We start from the raw sequence: 22,574 nt of genomic DNA, 5'->3' as shown, positions 1-22,574 counted from the left end.
TACATACCTGACAAAATGCAAAATAAATAAAATAAATTGGATACATAAAATCAAAATCAATTTCAAATTGCAAGTATGCGATTCCGTTATCTGCCTGGACACACTGTTAGTACCATAATGAACAGGGAAATGAAACGATCACTTGCGCCAACTGATGGTCATTTACATGTTGCTGATAGTTAGGATACCTCCAAGTCTATGAATTATTACTTGATAAATCAAAATTTTCATCCTGACAATCTACGAAACCCATTAATTTGCTATCTCTTGAGCTGCCCTCCCGCCCTCCACATTGCTTAGCTCGGCCTTCAGAGTAGAAACGTGAGTAGGTGTGGCCTAAGTGGGAAATAAAAAGTAAATGACCAGCAGTTGATGCCAGTAATCATCTGCATTTTCCTTTTCCAAATACAGTACTGCCAGGACATAAACAATGTTTTATATGATTCAAATCCTTGTGAAAACTTGTGATTTGCAGCTTCACTATTGTCAGAGAAAATTAATCAACACTGTCTGACTGATCAGACTGTTGTATAAGAAGCCAATGTCAGGAAGTGAAGTGACTTGTGGCCAAGTAGGGTGACCCATACTCGGAATTTGTGCTCTGCATTTAACCCATCCAAGTGCACACACACAGTAGTGAACACACACACACACACACACACACACACACACACACACCGTGAACACACACCCGGAGCAGTGGGCATCCTTTTTTGCTGCGGCGCCCGGGGAGCAGTTGGGGGTTCGGTGCCTTGCTCAAGGGTCTCACCTCAGTCGTGGTATTGAGGGTGGGAGAGAGCGCTGATCATTCACTCCCCCCACCTACAATCCCTGCCGGACCTGAGACTCGAACCCACAACCTTCAGGTTCACCTTTGGGTTACAAGTCCGACTCTCTATCCATTAGGCCACGACTGCCCCTTAAGGTTCAGTGATGTCCTAAAATTAAGAATCAAGGTGAAAAGAGAAAGTGGGTCACAGGCAGGTGACTAATAAAATGTTTTATTTTTATTAACTCTGTTTCACACGTAAATGATGCTACACCAGCCACAGTGATCTGACCGGAGGGAAAAAGTGCTTTAAAATTAAAAACAAAAATTTTTTTTATTTTTTTTAAATCTAAACTAACCAAGTTGTCAGTTAAGTACAAAAACATGATCAAATCAAATAAATACAAAACAATGAAGCATAGAAAAGATGCATAGAAATTTTGTTGGAGGAACTGACTACATGCAGCAGTAGACTTAATTATACATGATCAACTAAAGAGTTTCTAAAGTGAGCTACTTTCACTATCGAGTTTCTACCAAATGATGAATTAACTACAGTCATAACAAGGGTACACGACATTTCAGGACTTTCTATTGTGATCAGTAGAAGTGTGATGTGAGACCGACTGGTTTTGTCAAAATAGGACTAGAAAATCCTGACGGTTTACCCTGAATCACTCCCACTGGAATTCTGGGAGTTGTACTCAGTTTGGCAGTATGTTGTTTTTGGGGTTTCAAGTTTCGAGTGCAATATTAGTCTCAAATTCCAGCATAATCTGCAACAGAATCCAGAAAGGAAGCTCCCCCGCCCCGCAACAAACAAAACTAGCTAACAAATAAATAAAATAACAAACAATAAACAAATAAAGGCCAACGCTTATGAGAAGGGGTTCGATCAGATGACTTCAGGAAGTCCAGAGTCATTACTTTGTCTTTCACAGTTCAGTAAGTTTTTTACTTTGACCATGGTTCCCTTCTCTTCAAGATTTTTTTCTTTCTGTTTGACGCTCTCTTCCTGTTCACACACATCTGTCAGGAAGAAATCAAGCTCCTTTTCTATTTCCACAATCTCTGAATCTGTCTGTTCCTCTCTCTTTCTCTCTTTCTGCTTCCTGTTGCTCCCCAGTAACACTTTTAAATAATGAAATTATATAACCTGCCTTTCTATTTCCATAATCTCTCTCTCTCTCTCTCTCTCTCTCTCTCTGATCCTGACTTTTCTCATTGCTTCCTTTTCTCTAACACATGTTTTTGAAGCTACTACTTTATTACGTTCTTTATCCTTCCTTACCTCCATCCTTCTCCAACTTGTGTTCACCTGCTGTGTTCCTACTTCAGGAAAAAAAAAAAGAAAAGAAAAGAAAAGAAGAAAAGAAGAAAATCCCCGATTCTGCCCCAGGCCAGGCTAAACAACAGCAGGCCAAGGTGGAGCCTACGAGCTGATGATCTTGCCGGACCAGGTCTCGTGCTTCGTTCCAGGGTTCAGATGCGTGATCACCACCTCCACTGCCTGCACCTTCTGGTTCTTAGGTGGGATGGGACACACTTTATACGTCACCTCGTCGCCTTCCACGGGAACGTACTCGCCCTCGATGCTGCATGAAAGAGAAACCGATTGTTCATGCTCTAAGAGAAGCTGCTACAGAAACAGCAATGTTCAGCTGCTGATCTTCATCGACAAGAGGCAGAGGTAGAAACGCAATTAGCAGCCAAGTGATGTTGCGAGTACGAATAGTTGGTTTAAGAAATTTGTTCGTACTCGTAGCTCCTTAGCCAGTCAACAAGAGCTACACTTCTACAGGCTTGAAGTGTTAAATTTACCCAAAATAAACCAGGACTTGTGTATTCACTGTTTTATTTAGCTAACCAAGGCACATTCTGCCCGCCGTTATGCAGCAGAAATCATACAAGCAAAACATTTTGCATTTATACAGAAGCGATTTCCCTCCAGAATTTACATTTAGTGGGAAGACATCTGATTTGTGGTCAAGTGAGTGGTCTTGGATATGATCTCTAGCTAGCGTTTGTGGACATCGCGTTAGCCTGGCACGTCAAATGAAACACATATCGACTGGCAGTAAAACGACTGGAGCCAGTGTGAGCGCAGCAAGAAGTACAACATATAATAGGTATAAGAAATATAACCAATCGCACTTTGGAATCCATTAAGTATATGTTGTACTGGTTCGATATGAGTTGCTGGCCAAGATCAATGTTTTTTTTTTATCCTCCCAAGACCTTCTCCAGCAGGCTAATGCATGGTTATGTGAATTTATTAAACTGACAACACAGCGTAATTTTCATGCAATGCCATGCACTGGTGCTTAGTATGCAGAGAGTAACAGCAGTGAGTCTCTTCCTGTCTAACATGTCCAACAAGATTGGAGACCCTTGTAAAGGATCTTGTTCTCTCCTTCATATTCTCCTTTATATTCTTCGGTTTGTAAATATAGATATTCTCTTCAGAATGGGACAGTGAATTTTTTTTTGTGTGATGTTTTTTGTGCCCTGCAGCCATTTCCGTGTGGATTAGGATGTATGTTCGGGGTCATTATCTTGTCTTAGGTCTTAACCTCCCTGCAGAGGCGACCAGGTTTTGGGCTGAAATGTCCTGGCATCGATCCCCACAAGATCGACGAGCCACCAGCCACAAAACAGCCCTGAAACAGCAATGATTTTTGCCAAGCACGCCAATGGTGTTCATGGCCAAAATATTACATCTTAGTCTCATCTGAACATAATATCTGATTCTAGTTTTATCTCAGAATGAAACATCTTTTGAAAAACCCTTAAAGAGCCACCAAAAAAAAATCTCATGAACATGATTTTTATTCTTGCTTCTTCTTTTTTTTTTTTTAAATGAAGAATGGGTTTTAAATGAATAATTCTGACCATATTAAACACTGGATGATTACCGGATGATTATCGACTCACTCTGAGATGTGGACGAAGATGTCTTCTCCACCATTAGCGGGTTTGATGTATCCGTGACCCCGTGACCTCGAGAAGTTCTTACACACGCCCTTAAACACGGGACCTGAGTTCGCCCGCACCGTGCTGGAGACAGAGGAGAGGAAGAAAACTGAGTTGAAGACTGTATGCACTGTACACACACAATGCCAGTATTGACACATGCACACAATACTGTACACAAACCAACCAGATAATGTGTTTATGTTACAGAAATACACACTAAGATCTGAAATAATCTCTTCTCATTCACATAAACTTGTCACGTCCGCCACAATCCCCATCTGTCCCTGTGTGCCCTACAGGGCGCTTAGAAAGAGGACATGCCCATTTATAGTACTGTTTCAAGCTGAAGTTATGAAAAGCATTTAAAATCCGCTGTTTTCAAAACAAACATTGGGACATTGGGATAACAATTTCGTATTAAATTGTAAGGGCTAAAAGTAACCTTCTGGTAAAGAACCTCTTTGATATAGTTACCTTTTTTTTAACACTACCTCATGTAACAAGCCCAGAGTTTGTTCATTTGTATTTATTTGCTTTTTTAAATTTACAAAAACAGCAGCTCCTGAATCAAACTGGTGCAGTAGTTTTTGCTGTTTAGTCCATTGGTTTATTATTGAATTAAAATATATGTTCTTCTTTACATCTAAACAAGGTTTCCCATACAGCTTTTTTCCCCCAAAGTTTAAAAATAAAAAGCCTAAAATTTTGGATGATAAAAGCCTAAATACACCACAAACATGTTTTACACTTGGCTAAGGTGTAAATTTAGTTTATCTCTAATGACGAGATTAAAAAAAGAGTGAAGGAAATGGGATTTATGAATAAATAATTACACTGAGATATATTTAAGTATTTAAGCATAAACATGGTAAAGAAAACCCAGCTAGTGTCAATGACTCTGCAGTTGTGTGTGTGTGTGTGTGTGTGTGTGAGATTCAGCTCCTTACGCAGAGTAAGTGCGTGTGCGTTTGGTGGGCAGAGGGCTGGGCAGCTCCCCTGCTTTCTCCCACACGCGGCTGCCTTCCCTCATGAAGGGGAACGAGACGGAGTGAGACGCCGAGCTCGGAGAGCGCAGGGACGACTCGTTCAGCTCCGGTTCCGCCATGCTTCAAGCGTGTGTGTGTGTGTGTGTGTGTGTGTGGTGTGAGAGAGAGAGTGTGTGGGTCTTCACCGCTTGGCTGGTTAGACCTGGGTGAAACTGGAGACTCTGAGGTTTCTTTTACACCTGGGCAGGTGTGTATGGTGGCAGACCAGCCGAGTTTTAGACTGAGCGGTGACGGGAGTTACACACACATAAATCCTGGCAGAAATCCTGCAGCGCGCACACACACACACACACACACATACAGAGGCACATAAATAGACAGAGACGATAATAATGAGATCCAATTATAGTTATTAAACACATAATATCAGCATCAGGTAATATCTACTACTGAAATTCACCTTGTTCCTGATTTCATCAATAGATATCCTTGTATTTATGCTATTTTTCTAAAATAAACAGTAACAAAAGTGTCCTGTGTGTCTTTAATCTTTGGCTTATCTGTTAAGATTTTCAGACTGATGGTAGCGAGCAGCTCTAAAGTTGTTGTTCTTCATATTTAAAAGCTGATGTTGTTCATATATTGGTTTTCTCTTGACTTTATTAAAAGTAACCAGGCTACGTTACTTTCATATTGTTATACTTGGATTACGTTACTGATTACATTTTTTTATGAAGTAATTTGTAACTGTAACGGAATACATTTTAAAGTAAGTATATAATAAATAGATGATTTACATGTCACGTAATCGGCTCCATACTCGCTTCGTTGGCAGATCAGCAAAGCAAGTTAACTGTTCTAGCTACATACAACGATCTCTGCTACTTCTTTCCAAGCCTTATTTTTCTTCATAACGTCTTTATAAACATTATAACAAGGTCGTATGTGACAGGATAAGATGAAACCACAGTTAAAAGTTCTGCAACACACAGTAAACCGGAACTAACTGCAGGTAGGAGCTAAAGATGTGTGAGGGGAACTGAAGAAACTTCGGACCATGTGCGCCGTAAGATTCGTCTGAGGAATCGTTCAAGACGATTGTTTGGATTTGTCATTTTATCTCATCGTACCTAATTTGCATAGAATTCAGAAAATCTGAACTCAACTCTCGCTTGTCATGCTACTGCTTTGTTGCTTGCCGCTCCGTGTCGTACACATAGATAGAAAATGAATATCCGGCTGACGTTCGCTAACGTGAACGCAGACTAAGGTGCATTTAACTTCGGGCGATGATGAGCGCTGTGTGTGCACCCGCATCATGAGGTATTGTACAGCATGAGAATTTTGTGATGGTGTTTTCACCGTCATGTCGAGACATCGGGTCGTGCAGTGTGAGCCGCAGTCAGGTGAAAAGATTTCTCTTGCAGGACAACGTACGCCCGGCTGAAGCCTGTTTATCTTCAGGTTAGCCTCCTTGTCAAACAGCCTGTTCAGTCCATGTAGGCAGCTTGTTTTTGTGTCCAACAGGGCGAAAAAAAAAAAAAAACTTAGTTGTCGGCAGCGTAAACAAAGCTGCAGTGTGTGCCACAGTACGGTGGTGTGTTTACATGCAGGCCGCCTCGCCCCACAAGAACGCATGGGACAGCGCACAACGGTGCCCATTGTGTCCGGGACACAGCGAGCGACGCTTTCAGCAGCGTGGCAATGAAAAACAACACGGCACTGAGGGATTTCTCCCTCCTTTTATCTTTTAAAATCAGGGCTTCTCTCAGGAAGAGAGAGACGTGAGTAAAAGCTGGAAAAAACCTGAGAGAGTGGTGTGCTAAGCTTGACACTAGTCACTCTCATCGAGAACTTTTAAAATAACATGTGGTTCGGGAAAGTGCGGTTTGACACTGAGTAACTTGTGCTTTTGTAGCCGATTTAGTGCTTAGCCAAGAACCTAGTAGCCAAATTACGAGTTAGTGGTTAGCTTGTAAGCAGTGGTGGGTCAGTGGGCTATTAATGGGAAGGTAGTGAGTTCAAATCCCAGCACTGAGAACCACTGAGCAAGACCCTTAAACCTCAAGTTGTATAAAAGGGTCAAATGAGCTGAATGTAAATGAGTTAGAGAGAGTTCTTGTGTGTCCCTGCAGGTTTCCTTCCAGCTCCCAAAAACATGCCAGTAAATACACTGGCTAATCTAAATTGCTCCTAAGTGTGACGCCGCATTCGACATACCTCGTAAGTGGTAATTAGCAGGTTGTAATGAAAAACATGGCCACCTCCATGTGTGTCTTTTGTTAGCAACAAGCTAGCCAGCTAACTGTGATGAGTGATGTATATTGTCCTCCTCAAAACAGCAAACTATAGAGTCAGTGCTATAGAATTAACAAGCGAATATGTCTGTATGTTGACTGATCTAAAGGTATAACTCATTCAAAGGTAAGAAGTGCTGCTTTGTTTATTTCTGATGCTGCGAGCGGCCATGTTGATTTGACGTCACTGCGTAAACTGGGAAGGAACTCGGAGTTGAGAAGAATACCTCAGTTGATGAGTGTGAATTTCAATTTGGGGGGATTTTCCATCCATCCATCATCATCTTACACTGGGTGGCAGGGAGCCTGGAGCCTATTCCAGGGAACTCGGGGCACAAGGCGGGGGAAAAACTTGGAGGGAAAACCATGGATGGATGCCAACCCATCGCAGGGCGCAATCGGACACACAATCACACACTATGGACAACTCAGAGATCCCGATCAGCCTACAACGCATGTCTTTGGACTGGGGGAGGAAACCGGAGTACCTGGAGGAAACCCCCAAACCACACGTGGGAGAAAATGCAAACTTCACACACACAGGATGGAGGCAGGAATCGAACCCCCAACCCTGGAGGTGCGAGGCAACAATGCTAACCACTAAGCATGGGGGTGGGTGGGGATTTTCTTTGGCTTTTCCTGGTTGGAGGTTGGGAATTACGAGTTGTGACCTCACCTACAATTATGTGTGCGTATAGTGCTCTGCAATCCAACCAGGATGTATTCCCACCTCATGCTCAATGTTCCTGGGATAGACCCCAAATCCACGGTGACCCTGACCAGGATAAAGCGCTTACTTCAGATAGATGAATGAATGAAGAACAAGGCAAGCTGAAGACACATTTCATTCAGTATGGGTAATTCAGCAGGAGACTGCTCTACGGGATGCGACTGGCACTCTGATTGGATTTCGCCTCGCTCACAGGTCACATCAGATAAAAGCATCAAATGCCGAATGCTTCCTGGTATGCCGTTAATATCCCTCCATCCTGCTCTTGTAATCCTTTCATTTTTAGTGCATTTCATGCTCTGACACACGAGATCCAACTCGTCAGCACAAAAGCAAACAGTCCCTGCGTGTGTGTTTGAGCACAGAGTTCAGTGGAAGTAAAAAAGGATCAGGACAGAGACGAGCCGCAGTGAGTCATGAAATCATTAAACGCTCCTGTCCAAGGTTATAGGTTACAGCACGCCGGAGTTTGACGTCATTGGGAGCTGGTGAAATACTGGCAGCGTTCTGACGTCATTACAGGGAGAAAAACAAAGAGAGAGAGAGAGAGAGAGAGAGAGAGAGAGAGAGAGAGAAGTCACGACTTGGCTTGCTATAGTAAATCCTAATGCCAGATCCTATCCCTGCTGGGGGAGAAAAAAAAATACAGAAATTCTAATGGTTTCCACTATAAATACCATTACAAACCATTACCATTACTGGTCCTTAATGGTATCCATTAGACATATCATGCCACCAATAGAAGGCAATAAATTACCAGTAGAGACCCATAGGGACCATTAGAGTTTCCATTAAAACCAATACAACTCCCTTTATAACCATTAAAACCATGACATTAACCATTATGAGGGTTTTTGTTGTTTTATTTCAGCAGGAATAGATTCTCTGAGTTTCATTATGGCAGAGCAATCCACCCTGTTCTCTGTCCTGACTCAATTATTAAACTCTCTGCGTACACACACACACTCACACACACAAAACACAAACGTGACACGAATTTAATTCATAAAACACCTCACTTTAGACATGGGGTTCAGTTATACAGCACAGAAACATGATAATGAGGGATACATGCTCAACACAAAAACAAAAGCAAAACAAAACAAAACAAAAAGGATGAAGCTGATGCTCCAAGATGACACTACACTTTCTGCTCGTTGAAAAACCTAAAAAAATAAACATCTCTATATGTAGAATTTCCACACAATTCAATGTCTTACTTTATAATTTGAATTAAAAAGCTTTTTGTGTGTGTGTAAAGGTGTGTGTGTGTGTAAAGTGACATTTGTAGTTGCTCTGTAGAAATCTGATGAACGCGTAGCTTAGCAACAGCAGCCCTTTCCAGAATGTTCGGACGCGCGTGAGACAAAAAGAAGAAGCAGCAGAAAGAAAATGGCGATTAGAGATGATATTTATCTGCAATTCGCCAGCAAAATAACATTTATTTGAGCTTTTAGTCATCGTTAAGCTCTTCTATCTCTTCCATGCAACTCGACAAAGGAGAGAAATCATATAACGGAACATCTTTTGTAACGAATAAGCATCGCATTCGTCTACTTACGTTTTGTTTTTGTTTTGTTTTTTTTTTTTTTTAAGATGTCCGCTCACTGAGGCGCGAATCGAGCTCCTGGATTCATGTGTCTTCTTACACACACATACACACACACCCACCGTTATGTAACGTTAACCCAACGCTCTGCGTGTGTGTGTGTGTGTGTGTTCCCGTGTTGGTTCGCGAGGCGTCCCAAATCGCACACTCAGGCTGGGAGTCGATTCAAAAAAAAAAAAGAGTCGATTCTTCTATTTCATGCATTGGAGCTTAGGAGTCGATTCCACACAGCGAATCTGATTCGCCTCTGATGTACACTATAGGCCTATAGCCAAAAGTATATGGACACCTGATCATCACACCCAGATGTGGTTCTTCTCCAAACAAATTCTGAAGCACACAATTGTACAGAATGTCTCTGTATGCTGCAGCATTACAATTTCCCTTCACTGGAACTAAGAGGTTCAAACCTGTTCCAGCATGACAATGCCCCTGTGCACAAAGCGAGCTCCATGAAGACATGGTGTGTGAAGGTTGGAGTGGAAGAACTCGAGTGTCCTGCACAGAGCCCTGACCTCAACCCCACTGAACACCTTTGGGATGAACTGGAACACCGACTGAACCCCAGACCTCCTCACCAACATCAGCGCCTGATCTCACTAATGCTCTTGTAGCTGAATGATCACAAATCCCCACAGCCACGCTCCAACATCTAGTGGAAAGCTTCCCAGAAGAGTGGAGCTTATTATAACAGCAAACACGGGGGAATAAATCTGGAATGAGATGTTCAACAAGCACATATGGGTGTGATGGTCAGGGGCGCACAAACTTTTGGCCGTATAGTGTATATGTCTTAAAGAAAAATTATATGAAACTATACTGCAATCTGAGATGTACAATTCTGAGAGCGCCGTTTGCTCTGCGACCGTAGCCTGGAAAACCTTGAGGGAATTCTTTTATATAGATAATCGAATTAAAATGGATGCTCGGGATAGAATCCCCAAATAAACTTTATAATTATTACAAATATAAAAGCATTATTTGAGGCACAAATACAGCATCATATCAATATCAATATCAATATCAATATCAGACCAGTCCATTGGATATCACAGTGACCTCTGGACATGTTGCATGACGCTAAACTGGAGGCTATAAGCATCTGTTACTTGCTAGCCACGTTAGCCTCGGAGCTCTAACGCAGAACTAAAGAAGCAAACATGAGACACTGAACACGTCTTAGCTGATTGACTACATTTGGGCTAAAAGGAATTTTTTTTGGGTCCAAACTATTATAATTCACCACCAGTGCCTTTAGCACGATCTCATCCTTTAGCGTTAAGACTGACTGTAATACTGGGAGTGCGTGGGATGCTAACCGGTGCTCATTAGCATCCATTCCAAACGCTGACGCAACACTAAATCGGTAAGATATTTAAGATATGTCTCAGACACAGGGACAAGAATGTTAAGAAGAACTTTTAAATACATTTTTGCTTTATTTATATCAGCCACTCATTGATGCACAGTAACCAATCAAAATGGACCTGCAACTGAGATAATGTGTATTTTAAAGCAAAATAAATATTTTTTTCCACACAATAAGAAGCACACAAGTTGGGTTTGGCTCACAGCAGGTGATTGACCGCGACTGAAATGAGATTACTGCACTGTTTTAGAAAAGAAGGTCATCTATTTCTGCGACAGAGCAGAAGGACATGCAAATTTGATGAGCAGCGACACGCTCACATCGACACGCTCACTGCTCACCGATTGGTCCATCGAGCTGTCAGTCAAAATCCAATACAGGTTTCAAATGTCGATACACACCGAGGTCACAGCAGAGGAGCACCAGAGAGACGCCGTGGCGCTGGTGAACACAGCATTCGCTCAGGACGTCGGTCTACAGCACCAGAGTCCAGCTGAAAGGAGAAAATCCCTCTCTCTGGTTCCCGAAGTCAAACAATGCAGAGTTACTGATAACCGGATCACCACCACACAGCACAGGGCGTCGATTTGTGCTACCGTTAGCTGCTCCACCACGACAGCAAGCCCAGTCCTGGCTCACTGATGGAAGCCTGCACAAGTAAAGAACAATTATTTACTGGGTACTCGATTAAAATGTCGTCGTAGGATTCGTACATGAGATGTCTGTTCAATTCACGAGCTGTCGTTCTTTACAGTACTTTAGAAAACGACGTTGAAAACAAACTAAAACTGTGTTCTGGGCTACCTCTAGGATCACTAACTGAACTAGAACTGTTACTGCACTGTACTTTATCAAGAAAAAGACGAGGCAAAATACAGACGGCAACGTTTTCCACATGTACCTGGGGAAGGGGAATCTCGGGAATCTCGGGAATCTCGGGAACACTGCATGTGAGGCGGGAATACACCCTGGATGGGACGCCTCCTATTCTCACACTCATTCACCCCAGGGGCAATTTAGAGCAGCCAATCCGCCTACTGGCATGTTTTTGGGAGGAAAAAGGAAACCAGAGAACCTGGAGGAAACCCACAGCGGAGAACATTGAAGTCCCTGTGAATGATCCGTTACTATAGAAACGATAACGTACTAGAACGAGCGCATTAATATAAACCCGTGATTTGCAGCTGCGCTACTGTCAGAGCTGCTGTTATAGAAAATTAATCAATACCTTCTGAATCGAGAGCGCCGTGGCACGAACCCCGTAAATGTAACACACAGTGCATTTTAAAGCAGAATAATGCGACACATACACAAAAGCAATTCAAATCCATATCAGTTTCAGTTTCAAAGATGCTCTTTAGCCGTCTCAGATTGTTTACAGCTGACCTCTGCTTGAACGATCGGCTCGGGAACGACGTGGACTAAAAGCTGTACTTAACCCCGAGACGCTGACGTTGCTAATACCGAGTGGAAGCTGATACAGTAAAATAAGCTGCACGTTCAGGTTTTGTTTAATTCCCCCACAGAGTTTATATGCAAAACTGGAAAATGAAAACTGCTGAGTAATAGAATGATGCAGCTCGAGAACACGGCTAGAGCACAGGGAAGGGAAATGAAGGGAGAAAACCTCAAATCGGACATTTCTGGACAATAAAATATGCAGTTATTTCTTTGGAGGCTGTTCTGGCAACTCTAATTTCTAATTAGAGACCCTGCAAACTTCCAGATGCAATTCAAGTAAAAAGTGTGGAGTGTAAGAATGAAGTACAGTGTGCATCATCACTCAGATGTGTGTGAGTGTGTGTGTGTGTGTGGTTTCTCTCACCATCAGTGTGTAAGGAGACTGTTTCTTCTGCGTCCCGTCGTCCGTGGCAGGTGCAGGCACCGTGCTGGCGGCTGTAGCGGGAGCCTCGGGCTCTTTGGTGGGCCCGGTGGGAGACGTATCCAGGAAGAACTCGTCCACGACCCGGAAGCGGATCTCCTCGCCCTGGTCCATGTAGAGGTCATGAGCTCCTTCGTCCGTCTCGTACTCCCACACCCACACCTGCTCGGCTTCATCGCTACGGCCAGGCGTCAAGGAGCAACAGCGCTGTTTGTTATTCGGCCCTCGATAACAGCAACACCATCATACCCATAATGCACCACACACTATTACTGTGTTATCATTCATTCATTATTCACTAGACATGAGTGTGAACAGGCCAGGCATCAACAGCGTGACTCATGCAGGATACAACTTAGCAGGCTGCTGTAGGGACTCGGGTGGGATTAGGATGTCATCGAAGAATCCGAGGCTGACTGTCAGACACACACACACACACACACACACACACACACACACACACAGAGACACACACACACACACACACACGGGATTCATTAATATTTATATCCCTGAGGAATAACAGCTTCAAAGAAATCCAGGATATTCACAGTAAGCCGCCTACAGATGATGAGCAGCAAGACCGAGGAGATAGCGGCGCCAAAAGTTTATTCACATCTTAAAAAAAAAAAAAAAAAAACCTAATAAGATGAACTGCTGTATGAGATGCGACATGAAGTGCCTCAACTTGTACAAGCGTGACACAGAAACTAATTCTCACCATTTTGCAGCAGATTTAAAAATACGAGACGGACTCATTACCGGTTTAGCTGTTAAAACGATCTTCCATCATCTAGCAAACTAAATTCACTAGTTTTCCACCTTGTTCCTAATCTATAGCAGTAAACAAAGCACAAAAATGTCCAGGCTGTCTTCCAGATGAGGAAGAGAAACTGTAAAGAGGAAAAGAAAGAGCCTGTGGTGGTTTTATAATCTTACCATGCACTCCTTCCTGACTGCAGTATTTGATCTTCCCGACCAGAACCTCGTCTAGAAACGGGTGAAACACGACGTACCTGAAGTGCACTGTGGGAGGAAAAAAACATCGACAGTTATTTAATGACAAAAATGAAGGCCTTGAGGATAAATCAACATTAAAATGCCAGACACGAACTGATGCACACTGGGTTCTGTGTTTAATAAATAAATGCTATATGCTCGCTTTGTTTATAACGGTTTCTCCAGTTCCTGTCTGTGCCTCTAGATAGCAGAGAAAATAAAGCCAACCCCCTCTCTTTCTGCAAAACCGGACAACCCTGAGTACTGAGGCACTCTCTTTGAGCTTCCTTCTCTTATCCAAACCCTGAGACCTGGAATAAAGTGTTAAGGGTTCGTTACATTTCATATAAGCTCACGTCAACCAAAACCAGCTGTGAAGTTGGAGTACCTTTAGTATGAGAGGCTCCGTCGCCAGGGAATATGTAGGAGTCCTCCAGTTTAGTGATGTCATACAGGCAGATGCACAAGCCAACGTTATACACAACCTGTTTAAGAGGAGACTGATTAATTACGAACAGGAGCAAAGCAACAGCTGGACTGATGATAATAAAACACCTGATAAAGAGGCTGCCTCTGAGCGTTTCGTCTCCTTCCACTAATCTCATTCATACCACAGCGCTGCTGAATTCTCAACTCTGATTGGTCAGAAGGTGTTGATTAATTTTCTGTAACAGAAGCTCTGACAGTAGTGCAGCTCCAAATCACATGGTTCATATTAATGCACTCGTTCTGATACGTTATCTTCTTGCACAGAACTTGCACAGGAACCTGTATGATGGATGATCTGCATAATCTAAGGCTAATAATAAACAGTTTAAAAAGGGCGTTATTTAGGAAAGAAACTGTGTGTAATCGCTGATGTGGTAAAAACACGGAAGGAGTCTCCAGTGTCAGTGCTTTGTAACAGGCAGAAGTAAAGAACAGAGACATTTTGCAGTTTGAATCAGGGATCTTAACGCAGAGAAACGACCAAATGACCAACCGTGTGACCGCTCTGGATTAGATTAGCGTTATTCGGGTGATAAGCAGGACTTGCCTTGTTGGCCAGTTTCTTGTTGAGCTCCTCAGCGATGGCGTCGTTCAGATGCCGGTGGAAATTCCACGGGGGAATCCGTACGGTGTCGATCATCTCAACCACCACAAACATCCTGAGAAGCTGCACACACATTCAGACACATTTACACTTCTGAGATAAAGAAAGATCCAACAAATCACTTCCACGGATTAACAGAGCAACCATGTGATGAATTAAGGTCAGATGAATAAAATCCCATCTGATGTACTTCAGGAGGTGAAATCATCAATAAAATCAGTTTTTTATAAATAAAAGGCACATTCTGATTCACAAACTGCTACATAACCCCTGTAGAACTGCACTATGCATTTATACACCCTATGTAGTGCACTAGAGCTCAAAGAGGAAACCATTTGGGTTTGAGCCACAAGCTTTAGCATGGAAATAAATCTAAAATAGCTAGCTAGTTTTAAAAAAAACACACATACACATACACACACACACACACACACACAACTAAAACTGACTCTAAGCCTTCTTAAATTATATTACAAATTCAAAGCTTCTTTAAATAACAATAACATTACTTAGAGGAAGCAGATGGTATTTCATGTTAAGTAAAAACATGGCTAACAAAGTTAGCTAACGAGTTAAACACTTTCCTTTTCACCCACCTTTTTCTCCTTATGCAGAGAAAGACAGTTATCACTCTAGACAAAATTATATTTGATCTACATTGCGTTGTAATTGTGTATTTATTACGTTAAACTGCTATTATATTACAATGCTTCTACACAGACCTGTAAAAAAAAAAAATCCCGGAAAGCCGCACGTGTCTGTCGTGTTGTAGTGGAGTTACGACAGTGACTCACGCTTTACGGCAATACGTTTAGTTGCTTTACGAAGGAGAAGGTGGGGGAATATCTGACCTGGTCGTCATGGCAACAGCAGTTATTCGTCTGTATGTGTATGAGAAAGCCTTAGTGTGAAAAATATCCAGAATATGAATGTTTATTGTTTGAAATTAAAAAAAAAAAGATTAGCAATGAGTATTATTTTGATGAAAAAGTAAATCTTTACACTGTTAATGAGGAATTTAGAGATAAAATTGTCAGAGTTTCTGTTATTAATGTCTGTAAATGTGTGTCTGTAACTTCACATGATCAATTTTTTACCTTTTATATAGATTGAATACCTGAATGTTTCTATTTTACACAAATCTCAATCAGATACATATAAAAGGGGATAAAACCACCCCTTCTACAGCAGGCCTCAAGTGATTTAGTCCTTATTTATGGTACATAATTTGACCTCAAAGATAATTAATGTATACTTTTTTTAAATTAGTGTATCAATATACTTTTTTTCAGACAATGTGCCAACTGCTTTGCCTTTTTTTTACCTTCTCAGTACTATGATCTTTAATTTCAGCGCTCCAGGTTATAACATAAGGCAAAATATTGGTGTAAAGTATCGACATATGTACTCTATTTCACATTTATCTGACCAGATGAAACCTAATAAAAGACTGTGAGACCAACATCATACACTATACAGCCAAAAGTTTGTGCACCCCTGACCATCACACCCATATGTGCTTGTTGAACATCTCATTCCAGATTTATTCCCCCGTGTTTGCTGTTATAATAAGCTCCACTCTTCTGGGAAGCTTTCCACTAGATGTTGGAGCGTGGCTGTGGGGATTTGTGTTCATTCAGCTACAAGAGCATTAGTGAGATCAGGCGCTGATGTTGGTGAGGAGGTCTGGGGTTCAGTCGGTGTTCCAGTTCATCCCAAAGGTGTTCAGTGGGGTTGAGGTCAGGGCTCTGTGCAGGACACTCGAGTTCTTCCACTCCAACCTTCACACACCATGTCTTCATGGAGCTCGCTTTGTGCACAGGGGCATTGTCATGCTGGAACAGGTTTGAACCTCTTAGTTCCAGTGAAGGGAAATTGTAATGCTACAGCACACAAAGACATTCTATACAATTGTGTACTTCAGAATTTGTCTGGAGAAGAACCACATCTGGGTGTGATGGTCAGGCGTCCACATACTTTTGGTCACACCAACTATATTAAATACTGTCTGTATATTGTCTAAAGGCTAACCGATTCCTTGTTCCTTACCATAAAACCACATATAACCATGTTAATGCTTTAATAAATGTCCCTTACATGGTGTATAGAGATGTCACGTATGTATATTTGTGCTCCAAACACACAACATTGATTGCCCTGTTTGTAAATTTTCAAATATAAAATTATAATTTCTCAGGTGAACAGGTATGAAACGTAACCCCTTCTGTGTGTGTGTTTGTGTTTCTATACGAATCAATCAGGAACAACATCACAACTTATGTGAGATTTTATTTACCATTCATCAAGGATATTAAACACTTTTTATTCCACATCATAATAAAACCGCAAGCAGTCAAATCACATCCTACAAAAAAAAAAAATCAACATTAAAATCAGAACAGAAAGACAGATGTTGACAGATGTTGACAGATGTTAACCGATTAATCGAGTGTGATTTATAAAGAACACGTCTGTGCAGAATCGTAGAGTCATGTGCACTTAGGAGTGTACAGTAACATTTCAGTCACGATTAAAGCTTCTTAGATAGAAAGTGCCACATCACTGGCAAACATTTACACCACAGAGAGGCTACGCAGTTTCCACAGGTACTGAAATGCGTATGATCAGGACAAGAGGTTCAGGGTTCAGCATTCAGGCTCAGTAAGCGAGCAGCAACTGCACAAAGGCACTCAGAACCAGTAACACACTTTAAACAAGCTTCTTATGAGGACCTGTCTGAAAATATCACTACGTCAGACTCCCTCGTAAGGCATTTGACACAAAACCGGTAATGTAACAATGACATTAAACCATAATGCTTAGAACCCGTTGAAGAACTCGTCAGGATTTAGACATTAGTGGAAATGAATGCCGAAAGCTAAGAGGAGAAAACAAAGCAGTATTAAACAATCTCTCCACGTGTTTACTAAAAGAACTGGGTTAAAAAAAATGTCTACTCTGTCAATGATTTAAAGAATAGACTTCGTATTTTGACACATTTTGCAAGTAAAAGTCCATTTCTATCTGAGTCTTGCCTCCCCTTTTTAATCTAAGAGCACTTTAGATCACAATTTACAACTTTTGAATATTAACCTGGCATTACAGAAGCTTTGTACTAAACTCGTTGGAGAATCCACATGACATGTACGATGTAGTTACTGGAGCAATATTTCTGTATTTTGAAACAGGAAGTCAGGGAGGGAGTGTGTTGAAAGGATTGAGTGATTGATTTCCATACTGGATTCTTTCTATCTGGAGCTCTCCGAGGCTCACACCTATTTTGATCTCATGTGGATTTGAAGATTTTTTTGTCAGTCACATACGCTGCAGCCACAGGCACAGAGGATAGAGACTGAAGGTGAGTATTTCTTTAACATGGAGCATAATAACCTTAGCTCAGCTCCAGAAAACCAATTCACAGATCCTAAGACTCTTCTAAGTGCACACTTTGAAGCATTACAATCTGGCAGCATCCAATCAATCGATGAGCTCTAGACTATTTTATAAGTACAATACTCACGAGACTTCGAGACTTTAGACCACAAATGGCTTGATGTACAAACAATTAGAGACCTTTTAAATGTCAGTAAGTGCTAATCTGCAGCTCAGTCAGTGAAATCAGTGAATACAAGAAAAAAAAAAAACGCCACTTGTTCTATAAATGGTACAGGGATAGAGATCTTACATATGATCGCTGACCGACTGCTAACAACCCTGTCTGTCAGTTTCAAAAAGAAACAGAGAAAACTCTTAATAAATTTAACTGAGCTGTGCAAGGAGTGAAGTGTCTAAGAGGGAGTGGGAGTGTGTGTGTGTGTGAGAATGGTTTTATATCTTGGTGGGGACCAAAAGTCACCAGAAAGATAGGACAGTTTTGACTTTGTGGGGACATTTTGTCGGTCCCCACAGGGACAGGAAAAAAATCTTTCTGCTTTAAAAAAAGAAAAAAGAAAGAAAGAAAACAGAAACCAAAGGTTATAACATTAAGGGCTACATTTACATTTAGGTGTGTGCATAAGCATTCATTAGATGCATTAATAATTATGTTAATGGAAAATCCTCAAGTGTGTGTGTGTGTGTGTGTGTGTGTGCACATGTGTTCAAACACAGCTCTCAAACCACTATTGTGTGTTCAGTTTTTCCACGAGGCCAGGAAGTGAGTCAGTTATTGACATGATGGAAGCTTTATGAAGGCAAGACTCTACACTCACACACACTCACACACACTCACACACACTCACACACACTCACACACACTCACACACACTCACACACACTCACACACACCCCAGTGCTTGTCTTGCTATCCTTTTGAGGACCTTCCATTGATATAATTATGAATGTGGCTAATTAATGCTTAAGCTAAATCTAATCCTAACCTCAACCTCAGTAACTGAAAGAAAACCTTTTGTCTCTTTTAGTTTTTAAACAAAAGCTGCAGTTTTCCCTCTCAGGAACCAGTTAAATGTCCCCACAAGTTCAGTACTGTGAGATATTCCTATCCTTGTGGGGAGATTTGGTCTCCACCAAGATATTAAAACACACCCTGACACACACACACTGCTTTCTGAAGAGCATCTCTGACTCAGGAGTGTTCACACAGCAGTAGCAGGAGAGGAAACACGATAGCTGGCAGCTGATAATGCAGGCGACGGGACACGATCGGCATTTATTATCGAACTCCTGCTCCGAACAGTTCATCCACACAAACCAAAAGCGAATCAGAAACGAGCAGCTCGTTAAGTAATTACCGGGTTTATGGAGTGATCTACTTGACCAAAGAGTGGGATCTGGCTTCTGATAAAGGAAGTTAAAAAACAACTTGTAAAAAACAAAACAAAAAAAAACATGTAAAAGACCCAGAACTCAATCAAATCACATTTCAGGTTCATATTATTATGCTCCTTCTAATACGTTATCGTTTCTATAGTAACAACGCACACAGGGACTAGTACAGCGGACGATCTACGATTGATATGGTGAAGTTTTCCGTTATTGATTTAACATTTATGGAAGGAGTCTCCAGTGTCAGCGTTTGTAACAGTTTACAGGACAGAAGAGTTTACGCTTCGCGGTTTCCTCATCAACCTGATATTTTTTGGTCTTATTAATTTATTCATTTTTGTCTTATATAATCATTAAAAAAAAAGAGAGGATGATGAGGGAAGGAGTGTTTATGGTATTTCTGTACAGCGTGTATTAGCAAACTCTCATTACGTAACGGTTTACTAAACAGCACCACAACTCCGTCGGGGGAAAAGAGAAACGACAGCGTTGGGATTTGAACCCACGGAATCTTTCCCGTGAAGCCAGAGTCATGAGTAGAGCAAATCATGATGTAACTGTTCCTTACAGCAGGGTGGGTGAAAGAGGGAAAGGAATGTTTCAACTGCAAACGAGAGAGAGAGAGAGAGAGAGAGAGAGAGAGAGTCTGTGTGTGTGCATGTGTGTGTGTGTGTGTGTGTGTGTGTGTGTGTGTGTGTGTGTGTGTGGGGCAACACACTGGCTACAGTAACACAATGGTGACAGTGTTTTCACTATGGAGTGCTGGACACAGGGTTTGGATGAGGTACAATATGCAATATGTTAATGCAATGTTTATGTGTGTGTGTGTGTGTGTGTGTGTGTGTGCTTACTTGGTTTTCCTACTTGGAGATGATGTTATGATCATTTTCTGATGATTGTGTGTGTCTAGTGTGACGTGTCTATTGTGTGTCAGCGACGTGTTATATGCGTGTGTGTGTGTGTGTGTGTGTGTGTGTACTACTGGTGTGCTTAAAATCTTTCCTCCCTTTAAACTCGTCCACATCATTAAAGTGAAAGTTCAACCAAAAATAAAATGTACTTTTCACTAAGCTACATACCTCGTGTAGCTAAGAAGTAATAGAAGCTAATGGTTTAGCATTGTGCAACGCAAGCCTTGGACACCAAACACACCCTGGCTGAGTGAAGTGTGTTTGGATTAAGAGGGAAATCATGTATATTTGGCCAAAATATTCCTATATTTGGAATATTTTGGACCTGGCCCTTTGACCCGCCCCCCCTGTTTGGAGACTCCGCCTCCCATTCAGCGCTGGAGCTCCTTCATCCTGTTAAGGGCGGAGCCAGCCTGGAACCACTCGATCTGCGTCTCGTTGAAGGTGTGGTTCAGCTGGATGCTCTCCGAACTGCCGTCTGAGTGCTTCAACACGGCGGTCAGAGGCTACAGAGAGAGAGAGAGAGAAACAGAGAGAGAGAGAGAGAGAGACACAGACAGAGAGAAACAGACAGAGAGAGACAGAGAAAGACAGAAAGAGACAGTAACAGAGAGAGAGAGGGAGACAGAGAGACAGAAAGAGAGAGAGGGAGAGAGAGAGAGACAGAGAGGGAGAGAGAGAGAAACAGAGAGAGAAACAGAGAGAGAGAGACAGAGAAAGACAGAAAGAGACAGTAACAGAGAGAGAGAGGGAGGAAGAGAGAGAGAGAGAGAGAGAGAGAGAGAGAGAGAGAGAAACAGAGACAGAAACAGAGAGAGAGAGAGAGAAACAGACAGAGATAGAGAGGGAGGAAGAGAGAGAGAGAGAGGGAGAGAGAAACAGAGACAGGGAGACAGAGAGAGAGAGAGACAGAGAAACAGAGAGACAGAGAGACAGAAACAGAGAGAGAGAGAGAGAGAGAGAGAGACAGAGAAACAGAGAGACAGAAATAGAGAGAGGGAGAGAGACAGACAGAGAGAGACAGAGAAAGACAGAAAGAGACAGTAACAGAGAGAGAAACAGAGAGACAGGGAGACAGAGAGACAGAAACAGAGAGAGAGAGAGGGAGAGAGAGTCAGAGAGAGAGAGTCAGACAGAGAAAAACAGAAAGAGACAGTAACAGAGAGAGAGAGGGAGGGAGAGAGAGACAGAGAGAGAGAGAGAAACAGAGAGACAGGGAGACAGAGAGACAGAAACAGAGAGAGGGAGAGAGAGAGAGAGAGAGAGAGAGAGAGAGACAGAGACAACATTTTATTAAAATGCTGAGGAGTTTTAACATTTTTGTTAAAATGTATAAAAAATAAAAAATGTGCAATATGTGCACTTGTAGATATGTATATAAATATAGTGTTTAACTAATTACATAAATCTATAAATATATATAAATCCTATTCTTTTGACATAATGTACTATAAGAACAGTTATTTAAAGGTCTGACAGTTTACTGTTCTGTCAGAAAACACTTACTTACTAATTCAACACCTCATCTGCATATTCGAATGTATTTTTAAAAGAAAATTGTGAAACCAAAAATAATTTTAACCGGCAATTTTTCATTCAGTAAAAATCAATTGCCATAACAAATCTTTACTGTAACATGTTACACACACTCACAATGTGGCATTTTCATCCCACAAACACACCCACACAACAAAACACACACACACACACACACACACACACTCAGAACATCTGTAACAGCTGTTACACAGCCAGAGACAAGCAGATGTGGAGAGGAAGTGCACATGGGAAGAAGGTGACTGACCTTGCCAGGGGCGAAAGACTGCAGTCCGATGATGGAGATCTTATCATCGGGGCAGATCTTGTCATAGTCCCGAGGGTCTGAGAACGTCAGGGGCAATAAGCCCTGCTTCTTCAGATTAGTCTCTGTAGAAACAGAAAGAGAGAAAGAGAGAGAGAGAGAGCGAGAGAGAAAGCTGTTAAATAAAAGAATTATTTCTTGGTATTACATCAGCAGTCTAATCAGGGGAAGTGCAATCATCTCTGATGGACGAAGAGCATCGACTGTGTTTAAAAAGCGTATCTGTGTAACCCCATGTTCACACGAGTGAGAGACAAAGTGACAAGATCTCATTTCCTCTGAGCTGCTAATCCGGTGGCAGTGACAA

At 41.8% G+C, this 22,574-nt stretch overlaps 3 protein-coding genes across 5 annotated transcripts in view; all 3 read right to left on the bottom strand.

The window, feature by feature from the left end:
* Positions 1–985: 985 nt before the first annotated feature.
* Positions 986–9,470, bottom strand: csdc2b (cold shock domain containing C2, RNA binding b). Its single transcript, XM_026927372.3, has 4 exons — positions 9,320–9,470; positions 4,693–5,057; positions 3,704–3,826; positions 986–2,364 (listed from the first exon to the last, which is right to left on the bottom strand). Exons 2-4 carry the CDS (start codon positions 4,848–4,850, stop codon positions 2,202–2,204), a joined length of 444 nt encoding a protein of 147 aa, XP_026783173.1. The 5' UTR covers positions 4,851–5,057; positions 9,320–9,470; the 3' UTR covers positions 986–2,201.
* Positions 9,471–10,775: 1,305 nt separating this feature from the next.
* polr3h (polymerase (RNA) III (DNA directed) polypeptide H) lies at positions 10,776–15,476 on the bottom strand. The gene is made up of 7 exons (XM_026927371.3): positions 15,307–15,476; positions 14,654–14,773; positions 14,006–14,102; positions 13,558–13,644; positions 12,971–13,034; positions 12,562–12,796; positions 10,776–11,385 (listed from the first exon to the last, which is right to left on the bottom strand). Exons 2-7 carry the CDS (start codon positions 14,762–14,764, stop codon positions 11,335–11,337), a joined length of 645 nt encoding a protein of 214 aa, XP_026783172.1. The 5' UTR covers positions 14,765–14,773; positions 15,307–15,476; the 3' UTR covers positions 10,776–11,334.
* A 1,505-nt stretch (positions 15,477–16,981) lies between these two features.
* Positions 16,982–22,574, bottom strand: part of LOC113534681 (aconitate hydratase, mitochondrial) — an 18,562-nt gene continuing 12,969 nt past the window's right edge. The window contains exons 16-18 of one of the 3 annotated variants that reach the window (XR_008301266.1): positions 22,211–22,332; positions 18,942–20,912; positions 16,982–18,911 (exon numbers count right to left, since the gene is read on the bottom strand). Coding sequence is in view for 1 of the 3 variants with exons in the window: in XM_034301559.2 (XP_034157450.2) it covers positions 20,778–20,912; positions 22,211–22,332 (257 nt within the window). In the remaining 2 variants the exon portion in view is untranslated. Of the gene's footprint in view, positions 20,913–22,210; positions 22,333–22,574 lie in introns of all 3 variants that reach the window. The other 2 variants (XR_008301265.1, XM_034301559.2) reach the window with 2 other exon arrangements.

This window comes from Pangasianodon hypophthalmus, chromosome 29 (genome assembly GCF_027358585.1).
Source record: "Pangasianodon hypophthalmus isolate fPanHyp1 chromosome 29, fPanHyp1.pri, whole genome shotgun sequence".
NCBI lineage: Eukaryota > Metazoa > Chordata > Actinopteri > Siluriformes > Pangasiidae > Pangasianodon > Pangasianodon hypophthalmus.
This window is presented reverse-complemented; position numbering and strand designations above follow the sequence as displayed.